Source organism: Lutra lutra, chromosome 6 (assembly GCF_902655055.1).
Source record: "Lutra lutra chromosome 6, mLutLut1.2, whole genome shotgun sequence".
In the NCBI taxonomy this organism is placed as follows: Eukaryota; Metazoa; Chordata; class Mammalia; order Carnivora; family Mustelidae; genus Lutra; species Lutra lutra.
In genome coordinates, this window is record NC_062283.1 from 32,780,439 (window position 1) to 32,796,919 (window position 16,481).

The following is a 16,481-nucleotide window of genomic DNA, read 5'->3' on the forward strand; positions in this document are numbered from 1 at the left end:
AGGTGTGTACAACGGAGCAGGATATGGGGGCGGGTTTTTTAATTTTAATTAACCAATGAATTCATCTTAATTTATTTTAATGCGATTCAGATGGTTAGGTCATAAAAACCTACATTCAAGTCACTGAGAGGTTTGGGCAAAGGGAGGATTTTCTTGTTCAGATGGACACCTAGTAACCTGAAATAAAACTTTTTTTCAGGGGCGCCTGGGTGGCTCAGTGGGTTAAAGCCTCTGCCTTCGGCTCAGGTCATGATCCCAGGGTCCTAGGATCGAGCCCCACATCGGGGCTCTCTGCTCAGCAGGGAGCCTGCTTCCTCCTCTGTCTCTCTGCCTGCTTCTCTGCCCACTTGTGACCTCTGTCTGTCAAATAAATAAATAAAAATTAAAAAAAAAACAAAACTTTTTTTCAGAGGAGGTAAAAGTGCAGGCACAGAAAGGTACACTGTGGGGTGGGGCGGGGAGGCGGGGAGCCTCTGGGTACAAGGCAAGGCAGGTTTTATACTCCCCACGCCTTCAGGATAGAGTTCCAACTCCTTCCTTACAGAGGCAGGGAAAGCCACAGCTCCAGCCACTGCCCACCCGCCTTTCCCCCAGCCATAGAAATACCGGCTCTTCCAAAAAAGGTCCTCAAGCTATTCTCAAAAACCCCGCGGGAAGACAGTGGGAGGTGCACCCGGAGGCCCCGCCCACCAGATGGCACTCTGGCGTAATCGGCCCGGCGACGGCCATCTTGGATTCAGGCAGCCCGCCCACCTCTGTGGTCTTCATATTCGTGGGGCGGTGGCGCGGCGGCTGCGTGCTGTGGGCAGAGAGGCGAGTTACCCCACCTCCCGGCCTGAGCCTTTGGCTGTCCTGTGCTGGAGACCAACGGCCCCGGGCCGCACCTGGCCGGGTCTCTACGTAAAACCGCTGGCTAGTATCCCCGTGGCAAGTGCCAGCTCCCGCCCTAACTGGTGACTCTGGGCAGGTACCTCAGTTTTCTTTATCTGTGAAGTTGGCGCTTAAGCCCCAGCCCCACCTCCCAACCCACCAGGTCACCAGTCATAATACCTACCGATCAGGCGTGTATGACGAATTCTCAGCAGGAGGCCTGGCCCGCGGGGTGTGTGTCCCCTGCAGGTTGTCTGGGAGCTTTTCTGGAGATTGCTTTGTAGCCGCCAACCCCGCCAGCCACCACTGTAGGGCGGGGGAGCCGGGGGGGCGGGGGGCTTGACATGACTGCAGTCTACCTCGACTCTTTGAAGACCCAAGTCCAAAGGGAGAGGAGATCGGCAAGATGCCCTTAGGGAGTGACAGTGAAGCCCCGCAAGAACTTTAGGACTTGCATGTGACCATTTTGGAAGGGTGTCAGAAACACAGACCAGGGTGCCCGGGACTGGAAAGACTTGGGAACATTTGAACGCCCCCATGCTTGTTATTTTTATCACCTCTAGCTGCTTTCCCATAGGGACTCCGATGCAGCACAGAATTCCTGGACTGAAAAGCCGTGTGTGTGCGCGCGCGCGAACGCGCTAGATGTGGGGAACATGGGGAGGAGGGGGCTGAGACACTGTGTCCTGGCCGAGCCAGGTGTGGGAGAGAAGGGCTTTCTGGGCCCCGCATGGATGGCAGGCCCCAGGGAGGGGCATTCACATCAGGCCCCAGGTGGCCTCTGGGATTCCCCAGACATACACAACTGTTCCACCAGTTCCACAGCCAGGGCCCAGCAATTTGGAGTCCCCCCAGCCTCCTAAGGGGTGGGAAACCTGCCTGGGACGCAAAGATGAGGGAGGCACCTGGAAAAGGGTCTAGGAGAGGTGGGGAGGGGCCAAGGCCTTCTAGGGAGCTGGGGCCTGGGAGAGCCACAAGCAGCTTTTACAGGATTGTGAAAGCCTAATAGGAACTCTTATTCAGTAACAAACCCGCTGAACACCAGGCATGCGCAGGTTCCCCCAACCTAGCCTGGTGGAGAGACAGGTAGCAGAGGATACAAAAATAACCACATGGGAATCAGGGGATTATAGTTTATTTTCAGATTTACTCAGAGCGGTGAGGGCTGGCCAGTGGGCTCCATGTGCATCCCCTTCTTGCATTTGGTTTAATCAAAAACTTCCCTCTCCCTACCTCCAAACCTCTAGGTTGTGCAAGATGGACAAGGCCTTCCCACCCTGACCCACAGGAGATTAGGCAGGTGAGGAGTGTGGAGAGTGGGGGTAGGGTAGGGGGGTAGAGTTCAAGTATTCACAGTTTCCCCATCCATACCCCCTGATTACACTGTGCCCAGGCCATGAGGGAGGATCCCAACTCTGGGGTTCCTAGTGACATTAACAGCTCTTTTCTCACTCAGAAACCTCAAGATGAGCTCCTTACCCCCTTTCCCTGACAATAACAAACATGTCCTAAAGTCTAGTCTGGGCAAGGAGGGGACTTCAGGTCTCCACTTACCCAAGATCCCTCCTTCCTTATCTGGAGTGATGGGGGCAGGGTGGGCTTCACTTGTAGTGAACAGGTTGGGTTGAAGTGGTAATAGGGGAGAAGGGAGAGAACTGAGGGTCTCGGGAGGCAGGCTGGGGGGGGCCAATGAAGTTCTCACAGCTCTGGTCTATACCCCCACTCCCTCCCCATCCCACACCCAGGCCCAGAATCCCTGAGAGTCCACTGCAAAGGCAATATGGGTAGGGGGAGTGGGAGCAGGGGGAGAGCTTAGGAAGGGCCAGGACTGAGCTCCAGGCCCAGCAATCAAACTCTGACCTAGAACAGCTGAGTCCTGGGGCACACAGGGTAACCTACGAACCCCCACATCCCAGGCATCCTTGCTTGGGCAGAGTGGTGGGAATGGGGGGTGGGGAGAGTCCTTCCAAGGGCATTATAAAAAGATATAACCATTAAAAATTTGGAGGGAAGTGACTCTCAGCCTCTTGCTTCCCCAAGTTGTCAATCTCCCCAGCACCCAGGAGACACAGCTGAAGGAGTCCCAGAGAGCTGAGGAAAAAGGCTACAGCCCCTCTCTGACAGGATGGGCCCCAGAGAGGGGGGTCATTAGCACCATGCAATGTTGGGGCACCCCGGCAGCCTGACTGACCCCTGGGCAGGGGCCCTCCTAAAGCTTGAGTGCCCCACTTGCTAAAGCTTCTGTATTCTTAAGTGGGGGGAGCCCTGCAGAGGAGGGGATGAGGGGAGAAGGCTTGGCTGAAGTCCAGGCAGGGGTGCCTGGACTTCCCCTGGGAGTCACGATTTGAAGAATCTTCGTACCACAAACTGGCCCAACAGAACCACAGACAGAACTATCAGCACATTCAGGATGGGGCCATTTCCCAAGTTGAGGGCTGCCACCTGCCAGGAGAGACAGAGTGGTCACTGAGGGATGGACAGCCAGCACAGGCTCGCCAGGGCAGAGGCGGGGCTGGGAGAGCGGCCACACTTACCCAGCCGCCCCTCTGCGCAATCCACCGGGCAATGCAGTGATGCAGCATGAAGTCAGCCACAAAGCGGGTCACCTGGCCCAGGAAGCCGGTCAGGCCGTGCTGGTAGATGTGGAGGGCCAGGCGGTAGCCGAAACCCAGGAGAGCCACCACACGGCCCCAGTTAATGCCACTCTCGAACAGGCTGCGGGCAGAGGGGCGATGCTGTCAGTGGAGAACCCCAGGAGGCCCCCACGGCCTGCTCATCCTCTCCCACTGTCTGGTGGCCACCCGCCCTGCTCCCAGCTGGAAAGCAAAACGGCCGAGCCGTGAACCAAAGTGGCAGAGGCTGCCCCAGCTGGGCCTCAATCTGGGAAAAGCCTGCATCTCTGTGAAAGGAGGAAACTCAGAGGGCCTTTGAGCAGGCTGGTGCTGCTGGGTTGTGGCCGTGAGTGCCAACAGGCGGACAGCAGGGAGGGCAGGACAAGAGGACAGAGGCAGCAGGGAGATTACCTGTGGCGGGTGCTGCTGGCCTGGCAGCCCAAGAGACAGCAGAGAGAGAAGGACAAAGAGGAGGTTAGGACAGGTCCTGGAACCGGAGTGGGGAGGGGGCGGCCTCGAAGGACATTCGGGCTCTGAGCGTCTGTTGTCTACCTTCACCCCGGCGTCAGTCCCCTTGAGGCTGACTCCTAACCCAGATTTAACAACAGATGACACTAGTAAGGACGGCCACCGTTCTGAGCCCACTTCCTCTATTTTATAGACACAGGGCCTGATGGCCAGAGGGTTTCACAAAGCCCGTTAAGTGGCAAAGCTGAGATTGGACCCAGGCACGTGATGTCTTTAACCACTGTCCACTGCCTCTCAGACACAAGATTGTAGCAAAGGGACATGAGCATTTCTGGAACATGAGCAACCGGACTGTCTTTGGCAGGAGTATGATTCCGAACTGAAAGGACAGCTGTGTCTCAGTGGGACTGGGGAACTCTGGGGACAGCCCCATTCTGGGCACCTCTCTAGTCCCAATCTAGCCGGTCAAGTCCTCAGTACCCCAGCTCACAAGAGCTGTGAGCTTCTACCCCAAAGAGGAGGCGTCTGGGGCCCAGAGAGAGAAAGACAGGGGCCCGAGCCCATGCGTGAGCTAACAGCAGATACGGGAATGGCACACACATCTCTTGACGCTGACAGAGAAGCATGTCTCCCATCCCAAAGGCGGGACACAGTGTGCCAAAGGCGGGACACAGTGTGAGGGCGACAGCACAGCGGGGAGGCCAGGGGCCAGGGCTACCTCGAGGCAATCTTGATGAAATACTCATAGGCGTTCTCCACTGTTGGCTGCAGATGCTGCAGCATGGCCTGGAACTCGGAGTCGTAGCGCTGGTTGATGTCGTCCCCGATGATGGCAAGCTGCCGACCCACCTGCCCCATGGTGCTGGAGGAATGGGAGCCAGGTAGGTGAGGAGGCCCAGCGCGGGCAGGGCTGGGGCCTGGGCTCATGGACAAGGGGTTCCACCCAAGATGCCCCCGGCCTTGTGGACCCCTCCCTGGAGGTTCCTGACAGTGTTCTGACATGAGGGCCAAGGCCAGGGTCACGAGACAGGCATGTGCTATAAATGGTGCAAGGCCCCAGCAGGGGGTAGAAGCCCAAAATGAAAAAAAAAGGCAATGATGGGAGAAGGACAAGACCACCCCCCTTCTACCCAGCCTCCCCAGCTCCCCAGGCCTGCTGGGCATTGACTCCATATGAACCTCCACTTCCCTGAAGATGTTCCTGCGGGCCGAGGGGCCTCTTGCTCACCTGCTAGGTTCTAGGGACAAGGAGACCATTTCTGGGTCAGCAGGCGCAGCCGCCCCCTCAGCCTCCTGCTCCTGCCGATGGCGGTAAAAAACATAGCTGCGGAAAACCTCCTCAGTGTCCCGGGCTACCTGCTCCTCTGAGAATCAAAGCCAGGAGTCAGGGAGGACGGGCTGGACCGGGCAGCCCCACGCTTTGTGCAAGGGTCACTCTTCGAGGCATCAGCTGTCCACACCCATGGGCAGAAGCATCCCTAACTCTAGTCCTCAGTTAACACCCAGTGCTGCCTGTGTCCAGGATAACCCTCACCACAGCCTTGTGGAGCAGGGGAATCCTAGTTTACAGATGGGCAAGCTGAGACGCAAGGTCACATGGTCAGAAAGAGCCAGGATGTAAGCTGGGCATGTGGGATTTTCAGTGTGTTTGAGTGGGTACAGGTACCTGGCCCTGATGGCCCAGGGAACGTGGGGAAACAGAATTTGAAATTGTAGCTCTGTGCCTCGAAAAGTCACATAGGTACATAGGGACAGACGGGGCACTGAACCCAAAGCCCCGGAAGCAGTCTGTAATGGGCTGGGGACTCCAGGCGTCCCTGATGGTCCCCTCTGGAAAAGGGAAGAAAGGCAGCCATCTTACTTCCTCCCCAAAGTCGTAACAATCACTTTCGCCAGTTAGCAGGCCTGATGGGGTGATATGTCTAGGAACTTCCTTCTTTCTCCTAGTGGAGGAATAGAATAGCCACACCCCACTCTACTGGCCTCTCTTCACCCCTTCCTGCTCCTCTTCCTTGGGATGGTGCTGTACCTGCCTCACACTCTCTCCCGGGCCTCTCCTAGCCTCTACCCCCCTAACCCCAGGCCCAACCTCCTCCCTGCTCCCAGGGCTCAACCTGGACTGCACTCCAGCTTCTGAGGCCACCTGTACTGGGTGGGAAGATGCCTTCCTCCTTTATCCGAGGTGAGTGAACGGGGGAGGAGAGCCTGCCTGTTAGTCCTGCCTGGTCCTGACCCCTTCTGCTCTCACCACCCTCTCAGACAGCCCTGGTGGTTCTGGGATGGGCAAAGGGCAGAGAGACCCTTACCAGAAGTAGAAGATGGGGCCGGCTCTCCACACCCCTGCCTGGGAGGACCGGGGCCTTGCCCGGATGCCATTTCTCAGGTCCCAGTGGAGGACAGGGTTAGCCTGTGGGGATGGGTGAGAGAAAGCCACGATGGGGATGGGCAGGCGCTGGTTGACGAGAGGGTCCCACAGCCACAGAGAGAGGAGGGGGTTCCCCCACTCCCCAAAGACCCACGGTCCTAGCTCCAGCCACCTCCCAATTTCACAACCTTAGGTCCCTGTGGCGTCTGTGGGCAGAATCAGAACTTCCTGAGCATTTCACTAGCAGTCCTTCCAGAGAGATGGAGAAAGGCAGGGCAGTCTGGATTCATACCTAGGGACCTGGACCCAGGGCCCAGGGGAGGGGGGGACACCAGCAACACCCTCGTGGATCTCAGGTCATAATTCACCTCACTCCTGGGCAAATGAGGCAAGTTTTAGAGGCTGTGGGTTCTTTCCACTGCTCCTGGGACCTCCTGCACCCTACCTAGCACGCACTTACCACAGGATTGCCACCTTCTAACTAATGACCCATGAAAGCTGTGCTCGAAGGTTCCACTTCCCCTTGGCTGGTCAGAGCACGCCTGTTTTCCAAGTCAGGCCTCTTGGCCACAGACATTTCCTGAGTGCCAAGCCTTACTTACTTCCATCTCCAGGGGTGTCAGACACTGAAAATGCACATGAACCCAGCAAGGTAAGCATCATCATACCCATTTTACTGGGGGGTGGGGGTGGGGAAAATGAGGCACCAAGAAGTTAGGGCCTGAGGGCCACTTAGCTAATCAGGGAGTCGGGTTGGTTATCTGAATTTTCATCACTTCATACCTTCAGTACTCCTTTAAGATTTATTTTCCAGTTTGTGGTTATCTGTTAACATCCCACCTGTGCTCTACCCATTCCTGTGTTGCAGTGAGCTGAGGAAGCTGTCTCTGCAGTACCCTCCTTCACGCCCCTCCTCCACCACACCGCATACCTGCTCTCCTGTCCCCAGCCCGTTTTCCTCTTTGCTCCGTCCTGGCCACAGCCCCGGTCCTGGCCACAGCCCCGATCTGCTCTGTGAACCCTCGACACAGGAGTATTTCCTGGACGTGAACTGTTTCACTTTCAATTTGCACCCCTTCATACCCACCCCTCCCAAAGCTGCCTCCATCAGCCTTTTGAGGAAGTACCCCTCCTCCCACCGGGGACCGGGGACCAAGCACAGCCACTGCCTTCTCTCAGGGAGGACCTGAGTACCCTCCCCACCTCCCTCCTGCCTTTGACCTGGGGCCATTTTCAAAAGTGCCCCAGGGCAAGAGGTCTCAAAAAGGGGTGGGGGAGAGCACTCCACCCCTCTACTTACTGGGGGCAGGGAGAAGAAGAAAGAAGGGAGAAGGCAGACCCTCCCCTCCTTCAGCCCTGCCTGCCAGCAAGAAACAGACCTTTGCTTGGCACACCCCCATCCCTGCTGCTCCTTCCGGAAAAAGATGCCCTTCCCTCTTCCTTGGTACCCCGCCCCGCACCCCCCAGCAAACCCGGCACCCCTGGGACAGCAGGACCGGAAGATGCTGACTGCACCCCCAACTCCATCGACCGCTACCCAAGGGGGTCGCAGCTGGGGAGTAGGTGGGGGCGTCAGAGAGGTCCCCAGGGCCAGAGGCCTCTGCCGCCCTGGGCCTACCCCTGCCCTCATCCAAGTGGCCTGACTTCCTGGTAAGGGGAGTTCCCCGCTCTCCACTTGCCAGGACCAGGATGTTCCCAGAGGGAGATGCCTGGTTGGGCGGCAGACCCAGTCTAGGGCTCCTGGGGCAGCAGGAAGCACCATGAAAGTTCTCTCCCTGCCCCTGACCTTGGCTCTGACCTCCACTCCCAACCCCCCAGACTGCTAAAAGACCTGACTCTTTAGCACCCAATTCTTTGGCTCCCAGGGCCCCGGGCAGGGCCAGGGCAGGGCCGGGAATGGGAGGGGAGGCGGGGGAATTGACTGAGGGGCATCCAGAGGGAGCCCAGACTGGATCAGGTCCCCAGCAGGAGTTGGCGGAGCTGCCCAGATAAGTCTCCAGACCTCCTCTTCCGCACCCGGCTGCCTGCCGGCTCCCTGTATCCCCACCCCAGGGTCTGGGGCTGCCAAAAGCTGGAAGGATGGACAAGACCCTCCCACCTTACCTGCCCAGACCTTAGCCCGGGCCCGGATGGCTCACAGGGCCGAGGCCAGAGATCCTGAGGGCCCAGCAGCTGCTCCCGGGGGTATCGGGGGCCCAGGCCCGGCTTCCAGGAACAGGGGTGAGTGCAGTCCTGGCGTTAGACACAGCCTGCGCTTGTCCCGGCGCTGCCCCAGGGACCCGAGAGGCCGCAGTGATCCTAGAGGTGCCGGCGGCTCCTGGCTCCAATCAGCTCCCTCTAGAGGAAGCTGCTGTGAAGCCGCCGGATGCGGATGCGGGACCCACAGCCTGGGGGTCGGTCTTGGCTCCTGGGCGGGAGAGACGCTCCACCCCCCACACTCGGCCGCACTCAGCTGGCATGGCTCCCCTTCTCCCACTCCTGCTGTCTGACCTGCACCCCCTTTCATCAGTCAGTACCAATAAAAAAGCCAGGAGGGCAGAGTTTCTGAAGCGCCACAGTGTGCTTTGCACTTTGGCGACAGGGCCCTTGTCCCGTGGAATTTTCTCAGTAACCCTTGGAAGTGGGTGCTGGCCCCTATGCCTCTTTTACAGATGAACGAACTGAGGCTCAGCGGGATTAAAGAACTCCCAAGGGCACTGAGCTGGGTTTAAGATCAAGTCTCTGAATGCCGTGGGGAAAAAATAACACTGCATTGAGATTCAGCGTGCAATTAGGACGCGCACAGGGCAGCTTGGTGGGGGTTTGACACCCTGGAGGTGATAGGCAGGCCAACAGAGATGAAAACGGGGTGTCTGTGTACCACCTGGGCCCGTGCCAGCGGATGCTGAGAAGAGAGAAGGAAGACAGATACTATCTGGCTGTAGGGAACGGTTCTCAAGGGCAGATGCAACCCCACAGGATCAGGGAAGGACAAGCCAGGTGGAGAGAGGTGTGTGCAGAGGCTCCAAAGAGCCCCTGCCCCATTCTCAGTCCAGGGAGCCCCCCAAAGCTTCCTCTGCCTGCCCCCCCACCCCGTGCCCCCTGAAGCCTCATCAGCCATCCCAAATCTGCCTCCCATACCTCCTTCCCCTGCCTCAACAACCCCCTGCCCTCTCTGCCCCCCCCCCCACTAACTCCCCCTGTCATGTATTCCTCCCAGCCTCCCCATCACCACCACCCCCACCTGACCTTTGCCTTCTAGAACTCCTGGAAGTTTCCAACTGGAGGTTTTAATTTGAAAACTCCTCCTGTTCTTAAGCAGTTGGTGGGGTGGCAGCTGCAGCCGCTCCCTCTGAGTCAGGGTCTCTCTCAGGATGGAGGCCCCAGGTCCAACCCCTCAGTCCCGAATTTTGGGCCACTCCTCCATGTTCCTTTTTTTCCGTAGTCTGGTGGGGAGCAGGGGCAGCCCCAAGAGCTCGGACAAGGCCCTGATGTGGAGTAGGCCATGCCCCTCCCAGGAGCAAAGCACCACCCCTCTGATGAGGAACCGCCAGGGAGGAGCAGGGAGGAAGGAGCCAAGGCAGCCAGCCACACTGCCCTACATGCTCTCTGTGGCCTTGCCACAGCATGATCCCTTGGGGCTAGGGATGGGGGACACAGGGGCCCAGAACCCCACTCCAAAGGAGGTCCTGAGGGTGGCAGCCCAGGGTGGAGAGGTGAAGCCCATCCTGTCCAGGGGAAGCCAGGAGGTGCTGGGCAACGTGTCCAAGAAGGAGAAAAGAGAAGAGAAGGAGGCAGTAGGGGAGGCCTCCGGGGATACAAGGACCTCAGACAGGTGAGGGGCTGGGCTATGTGAGTGGTGGGCAGGGGCCTGGGATGGGGGCACTGGGGCAAGGATATGGGGCAGAGATGGGAGGACCCAAATTGAGGAGGGCCCAGGAATGTGGGTCTTCATATGGGTAGAGGACTGGAATAAGGCCCCTAGCTCTGTAGGGAAAGGACAGGTGCATCAAGGATGGGAAGGAGCCTGGAGGCCGAGGGTGGGCCAGGAGAAAGGGAGGAGAGTCTGGGGGGAGGGAACCAGAGATGGGGTGGGTCTTCCCACAAGTCAGAGGTTGTGGGTGGAGGCACCCAAGGTGAGAGAGGACCAGGCTGCCATTTCTTCCAAGCTCCTTCCTGGTCCCCACTCCACCCTGCCTTCCCCCCCCTCCTCCTGTTTCCCACTCCCATTTGGACCTGGCACCACTCCCTGTGAGAAAGGGGGCCCACCCCTGTATGATGAAGACCTCAGAGGACCAAGCAGGGAACTGTTGGAGGCAGGAGGGAGGAATGGGCTGAGCAGAGCCTGTGGGAGGTCCTTGGGGAGTTTGGGGGTTTAGGGAGCCTTTGCCATGTCTCTGGCTCTGCCTGCCACCCCCATCTGACTATGCTTTGGAGTCAGGGGCCACTTTGCCCAAGCCTTGGAGGTGAAACAAGGATGTCCACAGAGGGCCATGGGGCCACCGGAGGTCAGCCCCAAGACCTTCACCAGGGAGGAGGAGAAGGAGTGTCTGCTGGACGGTGAGTGTGGTGGCCACAGGCATTGGGGCAGTGCCAGAAATAGGCCCTCTTCCTCAGACTCCTCAGGGGTGTGGGGCCTGGAAGGACATAGAGTGGTTTGAGGGAGTGCTGGGGGCAGGCTGCCTGGATTTGAGAACATTCCATCACACTATGCCAAGCTGTGGGACGGGGCCATGTTGCTCAGCCATTCTGTGTCTCCATTTCCTGATCCATAGAGTGAGCATGGAACAGTATCCACATCGGAGGGCAGTGGCAAGGAGTCCATGAGATGCTCTTTGCAGGGTGCCTAGTACTGTGCCTGGCACATAGGAGGTGTTTGCTAAGAAAACAAGGGACCTCACCCTCACTTCAGTCCACCTAGTGCCCCTGCCCCCCTGGGCCTAGCTAGGCCTGGGCTGCCCCTTGTTCCCATCGGCCTGCTGGTGACACTGCCCCTTCACAGGAGACTTCAGGCTGGCCTCCTTGAAGGTGGGGGCAACTCCTTGGAACCGCCTCCTCACCTTGTACAAGCAGCTTCAGAAATCAGCCATGGCCAAGGTCTGTGGGAGCAGGCTGGGGCAGTGGGGGAGACAAGGGGGTTGGGAGGAGTGGGTGGTAAAGCCTGGGTGGGGTTCCTCCCTCCATTTGGCTGGGCCCCAGAATTTGTGGCTTGGGCAGATCACTCTTTACTTTTGGGGAGCTGTACCCTCCTGCTTTTTGTTTTATCTTGGGGGTGGGGGTGGGGCTACAGGCTTGGGTCCGTGTTGTCCTCCCCTGATCAGCTGCGGGGCATGCCCTCAGTTTCCTCTCAAGGAAGGCTTGCCTGATGAGAAAAACAAGGAAAAGGAAATGGAGGTAGAGGACAGGTCATTCAAGCTCTGTGTCCCAGGCATTGTCACCCTGCAGTCACCGCTGCATAAGACTTTCAGGTCAACAGACACAGTGGGTAAGTGCAGCGGGCAACCAGCCCTCAGGCCCAAGGGCTACCCTTGGCCGCGGCTCATGGGTGTGATACCAGTTCTTACCACCAGGTGGGACCAGAGGACCTAAGATGACCACTGGAGGTGTGGGTTGGGACGGGCAGCCGGGGAGGGGGGGGACCCGTGGGTGGCTCTGCTGGAGAAGTCTAGCTAGTCCTCCTTTCTCCTGGTTGGGAGGGCATGAGGTGGACTTGTGCTCCAGGAGCATCACCCTTTCCCAGCCCAGACTTCTAACTTGTTCAGTGGCCTGAGCAAGGACGGTAATAGCCTAACACAATCCCATAACATGGTCACTGTTGACATTTGTGTAGCCATAACCATAGGTCAGACCCTCTTCTGAGCATTTGTCATGAAATGCCATGTCACAGCTCTGAGATAGGTCCTCCGTTATAATCTCTACCTCATAGTCAGGAAGCAGAGTCACAGAGAGGTTAAGTAACTTGTCCAGGGTCACACAGCTAGTACGTGGCAGAGCTGCGACTTGAACCTCAGCAACTGGGGTAGTCCCTGATCCTTGCTCTTGAGTCAGTGGCTGGTGAAAGGTGGGGGCAGATGTCTGCGCCTCGCATGCTCTCCCCAGGAGGTGAGGAAACCCACACTCAAACATGTAGGAGGGAGCACACTGGCCAGTAAGTTTCTGGGGGAAGTTGGGGAGGTGGGGAGGAGGGGAGGTGGTACATGGCTGGATCCGGGTAATGGAAATGTAGGCACTGGGGCTGGGAGTGACCGGGGACTCCCCAGGGCTGGGATGAGTCCTGGAGAGCCCGAGCCATCTCTTCTTCCTTCCCTCCCCAGCAGGTTGTTCCACCCTCTCCTGCCTGCCCCATGCCCATCTCTCTGCCTCGCAGGTTTCGTGGAGTCGGAGTTAAAGAAGCTTCTGGCAGTGCAGCGGGACTCCCGCCTCTGGAAGGTGGGCAGCCATGATGGCCAGGAGCTGCTGACCAAGCCAGAGATCACCCTGGAGCAGGCGGGCATTGTGGACGGTCAGGTATGCCCCAGCCTGTCCCAGACCACCACCCTCTGCCTGAGGCCACTGGAGAAAGTGAGACCTCCCACCTCCATAGGCCCCTGGCCCTGGCTCCCACCTCCCCCAGCCTGGGTAGGGACAGCAGAACCCCTTCCTGGTGGTGGTATTTCCGAGAGTAGGAGGCTGACCCCCTCACACACACAGTTGTTTGTCTCTCCGTCTCTTACTTAACCCCATGATGTTGCTCTTTTTCTCTTTTCTCTCCCATTCTTGCCCACACTGACTCCCACAAACACTCGTAGGCTACCCATCCATGTCGCTCCACAGACCACCCACTGCCCACCCTCCTTGACACTGGCCTTCAAGCTCAGGCCTGTTCCAGCTTCTCTGAGTGCACACAGACAGATCAGTTGCAGGAAAATGTGTCGATGGCCTTTAAAATTAATTTGCATTCATTCATCAGCTCATTCTTTCATTCTGTGGACATGTGGCCCTGACAGTCTATGTAGTTTCCTTTTGTAGGAAGAAAAGAAAGAGAGTAGGGTTCAGAGGCCAAGGCTTTCGCTGAAGCCCTGCGCTGGCCTGGATTTGCTCTGTGGCTTTGGAGAAAGGCCTTGGCTTCTTTACCTGTAAAAGGAGCCTGGTGGGAGGACCAGACAGCACTTGATCTTAGCCAAAAGGCCCAAGTGACTGAAGGATCAAACAGGAAGGAGAGGGGATGCCCACCGGCTGTCAAGGGCACTATGGTGTTAAGGATGTGACTTACCCCTTCGGGGAGTGAATACCTGTATCGCCCACCCCTGGGGGCTCTGAGGGGCAGCTCTCTCATTGTCCTGAGCCTGCAGACCTGAGTCACCGGTCCCTCCATGCTCTAGGGAACGAGGCTGTGCACCTTATCCTGAACCACATGGTGGCCAAGCTCTGGCAGGGGCCTGCGCTTTTGTCTTTTCACATTAAGGGGATCTCTTCTCTTCCCTCTCCCCTCCAGAACCACCTTTGAGCCACCCTGCGCCGTCTCAGGGGTAGGGGGTCACACTCCTGGGGTAGCCTGAGCGGCACTGGGGGTCCCTAGGGAGTTTCTGGGTAGTGGCAGGTCGGGGCCCAGCTCTGGCCTCATGTGGGGGACAGAGCTGCCTCAGGGCTATCTTCCTGCTGTGGGTGTTTCGAGGGTCCTATCCTCATCACAACCCCCCACTCTCTCCTTATCTCCCCTCAGAGATACCAGGCTGAGGGGGAAAGAAGCCGCCCCCCAGCCTTTGGGGAATGCTGGGGACCTAGGGGAGGGGCGCTGAGGCAGCGGAAGCAACACCCTAGGCTGGAGGGAAGGGTGCAGAGCCCCCCTGGTGTGGTGTCCAGGACAGAGGTGAGGGAGGGGAGGGCTTGGCTCGGGTGACTGACTGGCTTCCAAGGACCCCACCCCTCACGAAGTTGGAGGGAGAAGGGGCCCTCATTTAGTGGGAGGGAGGTGGCTCAGGGCTGTGGGGCCACAGGGGAGGGTCTGAAATGGCCTCAGGGTGCTTATCTCTGGGGGGTATGTGGGAAGCTTCTAGGGGTACAGAGCCGGAAGGGGGACCCCGAAGGCGCTGAGGTCTCTTTCTTCACCCATTTCTGCCCCCAGCACTTGCTCCTGGAGGAGATGGACGAGCTGGGGAACTGGCCCCCCGAGTGAAGCTGCTGCCGCCCCGAGTCTGCCCTGCTCACGGATCCCCGCAGTCCGAAGCGGGAGTTAGCCTCCCACTCTGTGGAGGCACATCCGAGGTGCCCCCAGGGCCAAGGGATCTTGAGATCACTGGTATCCATGTGTCCGCAGGGTGGGCCTGCCCAGCAGAATGTCCCCACCCACCAGACTCAGGCCTGGGTTATTAATAATAAAACCCACTTTGACTTTGGCCTCCTTGGCTGTTTCTGGACCCCACCCCTCAGCCTCAAGCTAGGAGCAGACTCAGGTTAGCCAGGGTCTCAATCTAGCCCCCAGGGCAGTAACCCCCATTGCAGACCCCCGAGTTCCAGTGGAGGGGCCACAGTGTGGCTTCGGAGCCAGAGGACAAGACCTTTGGTGCACCTGACCCCGGGGGTGGGGAAGGACTGGGGGTGAGAGTGCCAGGAAAGCCCGTGCTACCACAGGACTAGACTCTGTTAGGGGGAGCATCCTTGACTTCCCTCCCTTCTGAGTTCCCAGGCCATCTTGGCCTTGGAGTGGGGGGAGCGGGGAGGATCCGGGAATTCTCCAGCAGGAAGTTGCTGCCCAGCCAGCCCAGGGACAAAGCCAGGAAAGCAGCCTTGGGGCCATAGGGACCTGCTGGAGGGCTGAGCTGGGGGCAGGTAAAGGATCCCCAGGACAGGGGGTGTTGCAGAAGGGTTCCCTGATACGGAGGTGGGGGTGGGGCCCCATCCAGCTACCCCTGGTCACAGCCCTTCTATACCATAGTCAGTGCCAGGTACCTCACAGGGATCCTGGTCAGAGGGAGATCCAGACGTCTCGAAGATCCAAAGGCAAGGATAAGCTTGAGTTAGGGGCACATAAGGCCGTGTCCATACTGGCCACGGAATGGGGCACCCTCATACCTGACTTTTTGGGGATCCAGTAGAAGGGCGGGCCGGGTCCAGTTTGGACACCAGGAGTTGTTGTTCGCCTGGAATCCTTGACTCAGGCTCTGGGCTAGGGGCTGGTGGAAGGGCCATCTGACTCTCCCCTGAGTCAGCCAGGAAGCAGCCTTGTGACACTATGACTCACCTGTGCCCTAATTATTTCCTCCCAGAGTGTTGGCTGTTGGGAAGGGTGGGGGCCTTAGACAGGGGCCTTTGGGGGTTCCCTGGTTCCACCTGGACCCTTTGATCTCCCCCAGCACAGATGTAGCATCCCCCCATGGGCCCCATGGAGGGGAGACCTTCTCTCCCTCCCCCATCCTAATAAGCCCGTGACCTTGTGCCAGGCCATGTCCAGGCTTGCATGGGGATTCCCAGGGCCCAGAGCGCTGTAGGACAGAGCTTCTGCCCTCCCCCATTGCTCTCCAGGTGGGGCCAGCCAATGGAGTGCCCAAGCAGCCCCACATTGGCTTGGGGTAGGCTGGGCCCCCGTTGGCAGCTCAGGCTCCTTGGCTGCCTGTGTGAGACAAGTGGCCCCTGGGGACCAAGCATCTGATCCTCAGCCCCCATGAGAGTTGGCTTCTGGGGAGCAAGGGGGCAGGAACCTTCATTTAGTACGGGAGACTCAGAGGTGATCATTCCCCTCTCTTCTTCTCTCTTTCCCTTTCTATCAAGAAAGGGTCATGCCACATCCTCGTCCCCCCAAACCCCCCAAACAGAAGGTAGCCTGTGAGAGCAGGAAGAGGGTGTGCACACTGGAGCAGGCATGAGGGCCTTGTCCCAGCCCCTTGGAGTCCTCGGCAGGTTTCTGTGGATGGTCCCGGCTTGATACTCATGAATGACGAAGGCAGGGGTGACATGGCTCAAGGACCTGTTGTGGGGGAAGGCCCAGCAGATGAGTGCAGAGGCTGGGCTCGGGCTCACAGCCCACATGGAGAGAGCTGGGCATTTCCCAGAAGCTTCCAGGGACCACTATAGGCATGTCTTGTGGGTCAGACCTGAGGACCGGCTGGCTGGCATTGAAAGTGACCCTCCTCCAACACACACAGTGAGGGAGGGCTGCTATGCACTGCCCTGTGTGTTGGGCCCTGCACTAATATGCTTGGCTCAAAGGC

The 16,481-nt window shown here is 58.4% G+C and overlaps 2 protein-coding genes across 5 annotated transcripts; one reads left to right on the forward strand and one right to left on the reverse strand.

Annotated features, from left to right (window-relative positions):
• Positions 1-1,989: 1,989 nt before the first annotated feature.
• BAK1 (BCL2 antagonist/killer 1) lies at positions 1,990-8,555 on the reverse strand. Of its 3 annotated transcripts, none has more exons than XM_047734203.1 (6): positions 8,419-8,555; positions 6,257-6,357; positions 5,179-5,314; positions 4,669-4,812; positions 3,405-3,585; positions 1,990-3,312 (listed from the first exon to the last, which is right to left on the reverse strand). In XM_047734203.1, exons 2-6 carry the CDS (start codon positions 6,324-6,326, stop codon positions 3,208-3,210), a joined length of 636 nt encoding a protein of 211 aa, XP_047590159.1. In that variant the 5' UTR covers positions 6,327-6,357; positions 8,419-8,555; the 3' UTR covers positions 1,990-3,207. The 3 variants fall into 3 exon arrangements, with proteins under 3 accessions (XP_047590159.1, XP_047590160.1, XP_047590161.1); XM_047734204.1 differs by having other exon boundaries at positions 8,414-8,552; XM_047734205.1 differs by lacking the exon at positions 8,419-8,555 and adding an exon at positions 7,247-7,365.
• A 141-nt stretch (positions 8,556-8,696) lies between these two features.
• LOC125102733 (gametogenetin-binding protein 1-like) lies at positions 8,697-14,692 on the forward strand. 2 transcript variants are annotated; one of them, XM_047734200.1, is made up of 7 exons: positions 8,697-10,129; positions 10,736-10,854; positions 11,297-11,391; positions 11,635-11,779; positions 12,662-12,801; positions 13,997-14,143; positions 14,399-14,692. In XM_047734200.1, exons 1-7 carry the CDS (start codon positions 9,669-9,671, stop codon positions 14,447-14,449), a joined length of 1,158 nt encoding a protein of 385 aa, XP_047590156.1. In that variant the 5' UTR covers positions 8,697-9,668; the 3' UTR covers positions 14,450-14,692. The 2 variants fall into 2 exon arrangements, with proteins under 2 accessions (XP_047590156.1, XP_047590157.1); XM_047734201.1 differs by lacking the exon at positions 13,997-14,143 and having other exon boundaries at positions 14,399-14,684.
• The last annotated feature ends 1,789 nt before the right edge of the window (positions 14,693-16,481 follow it).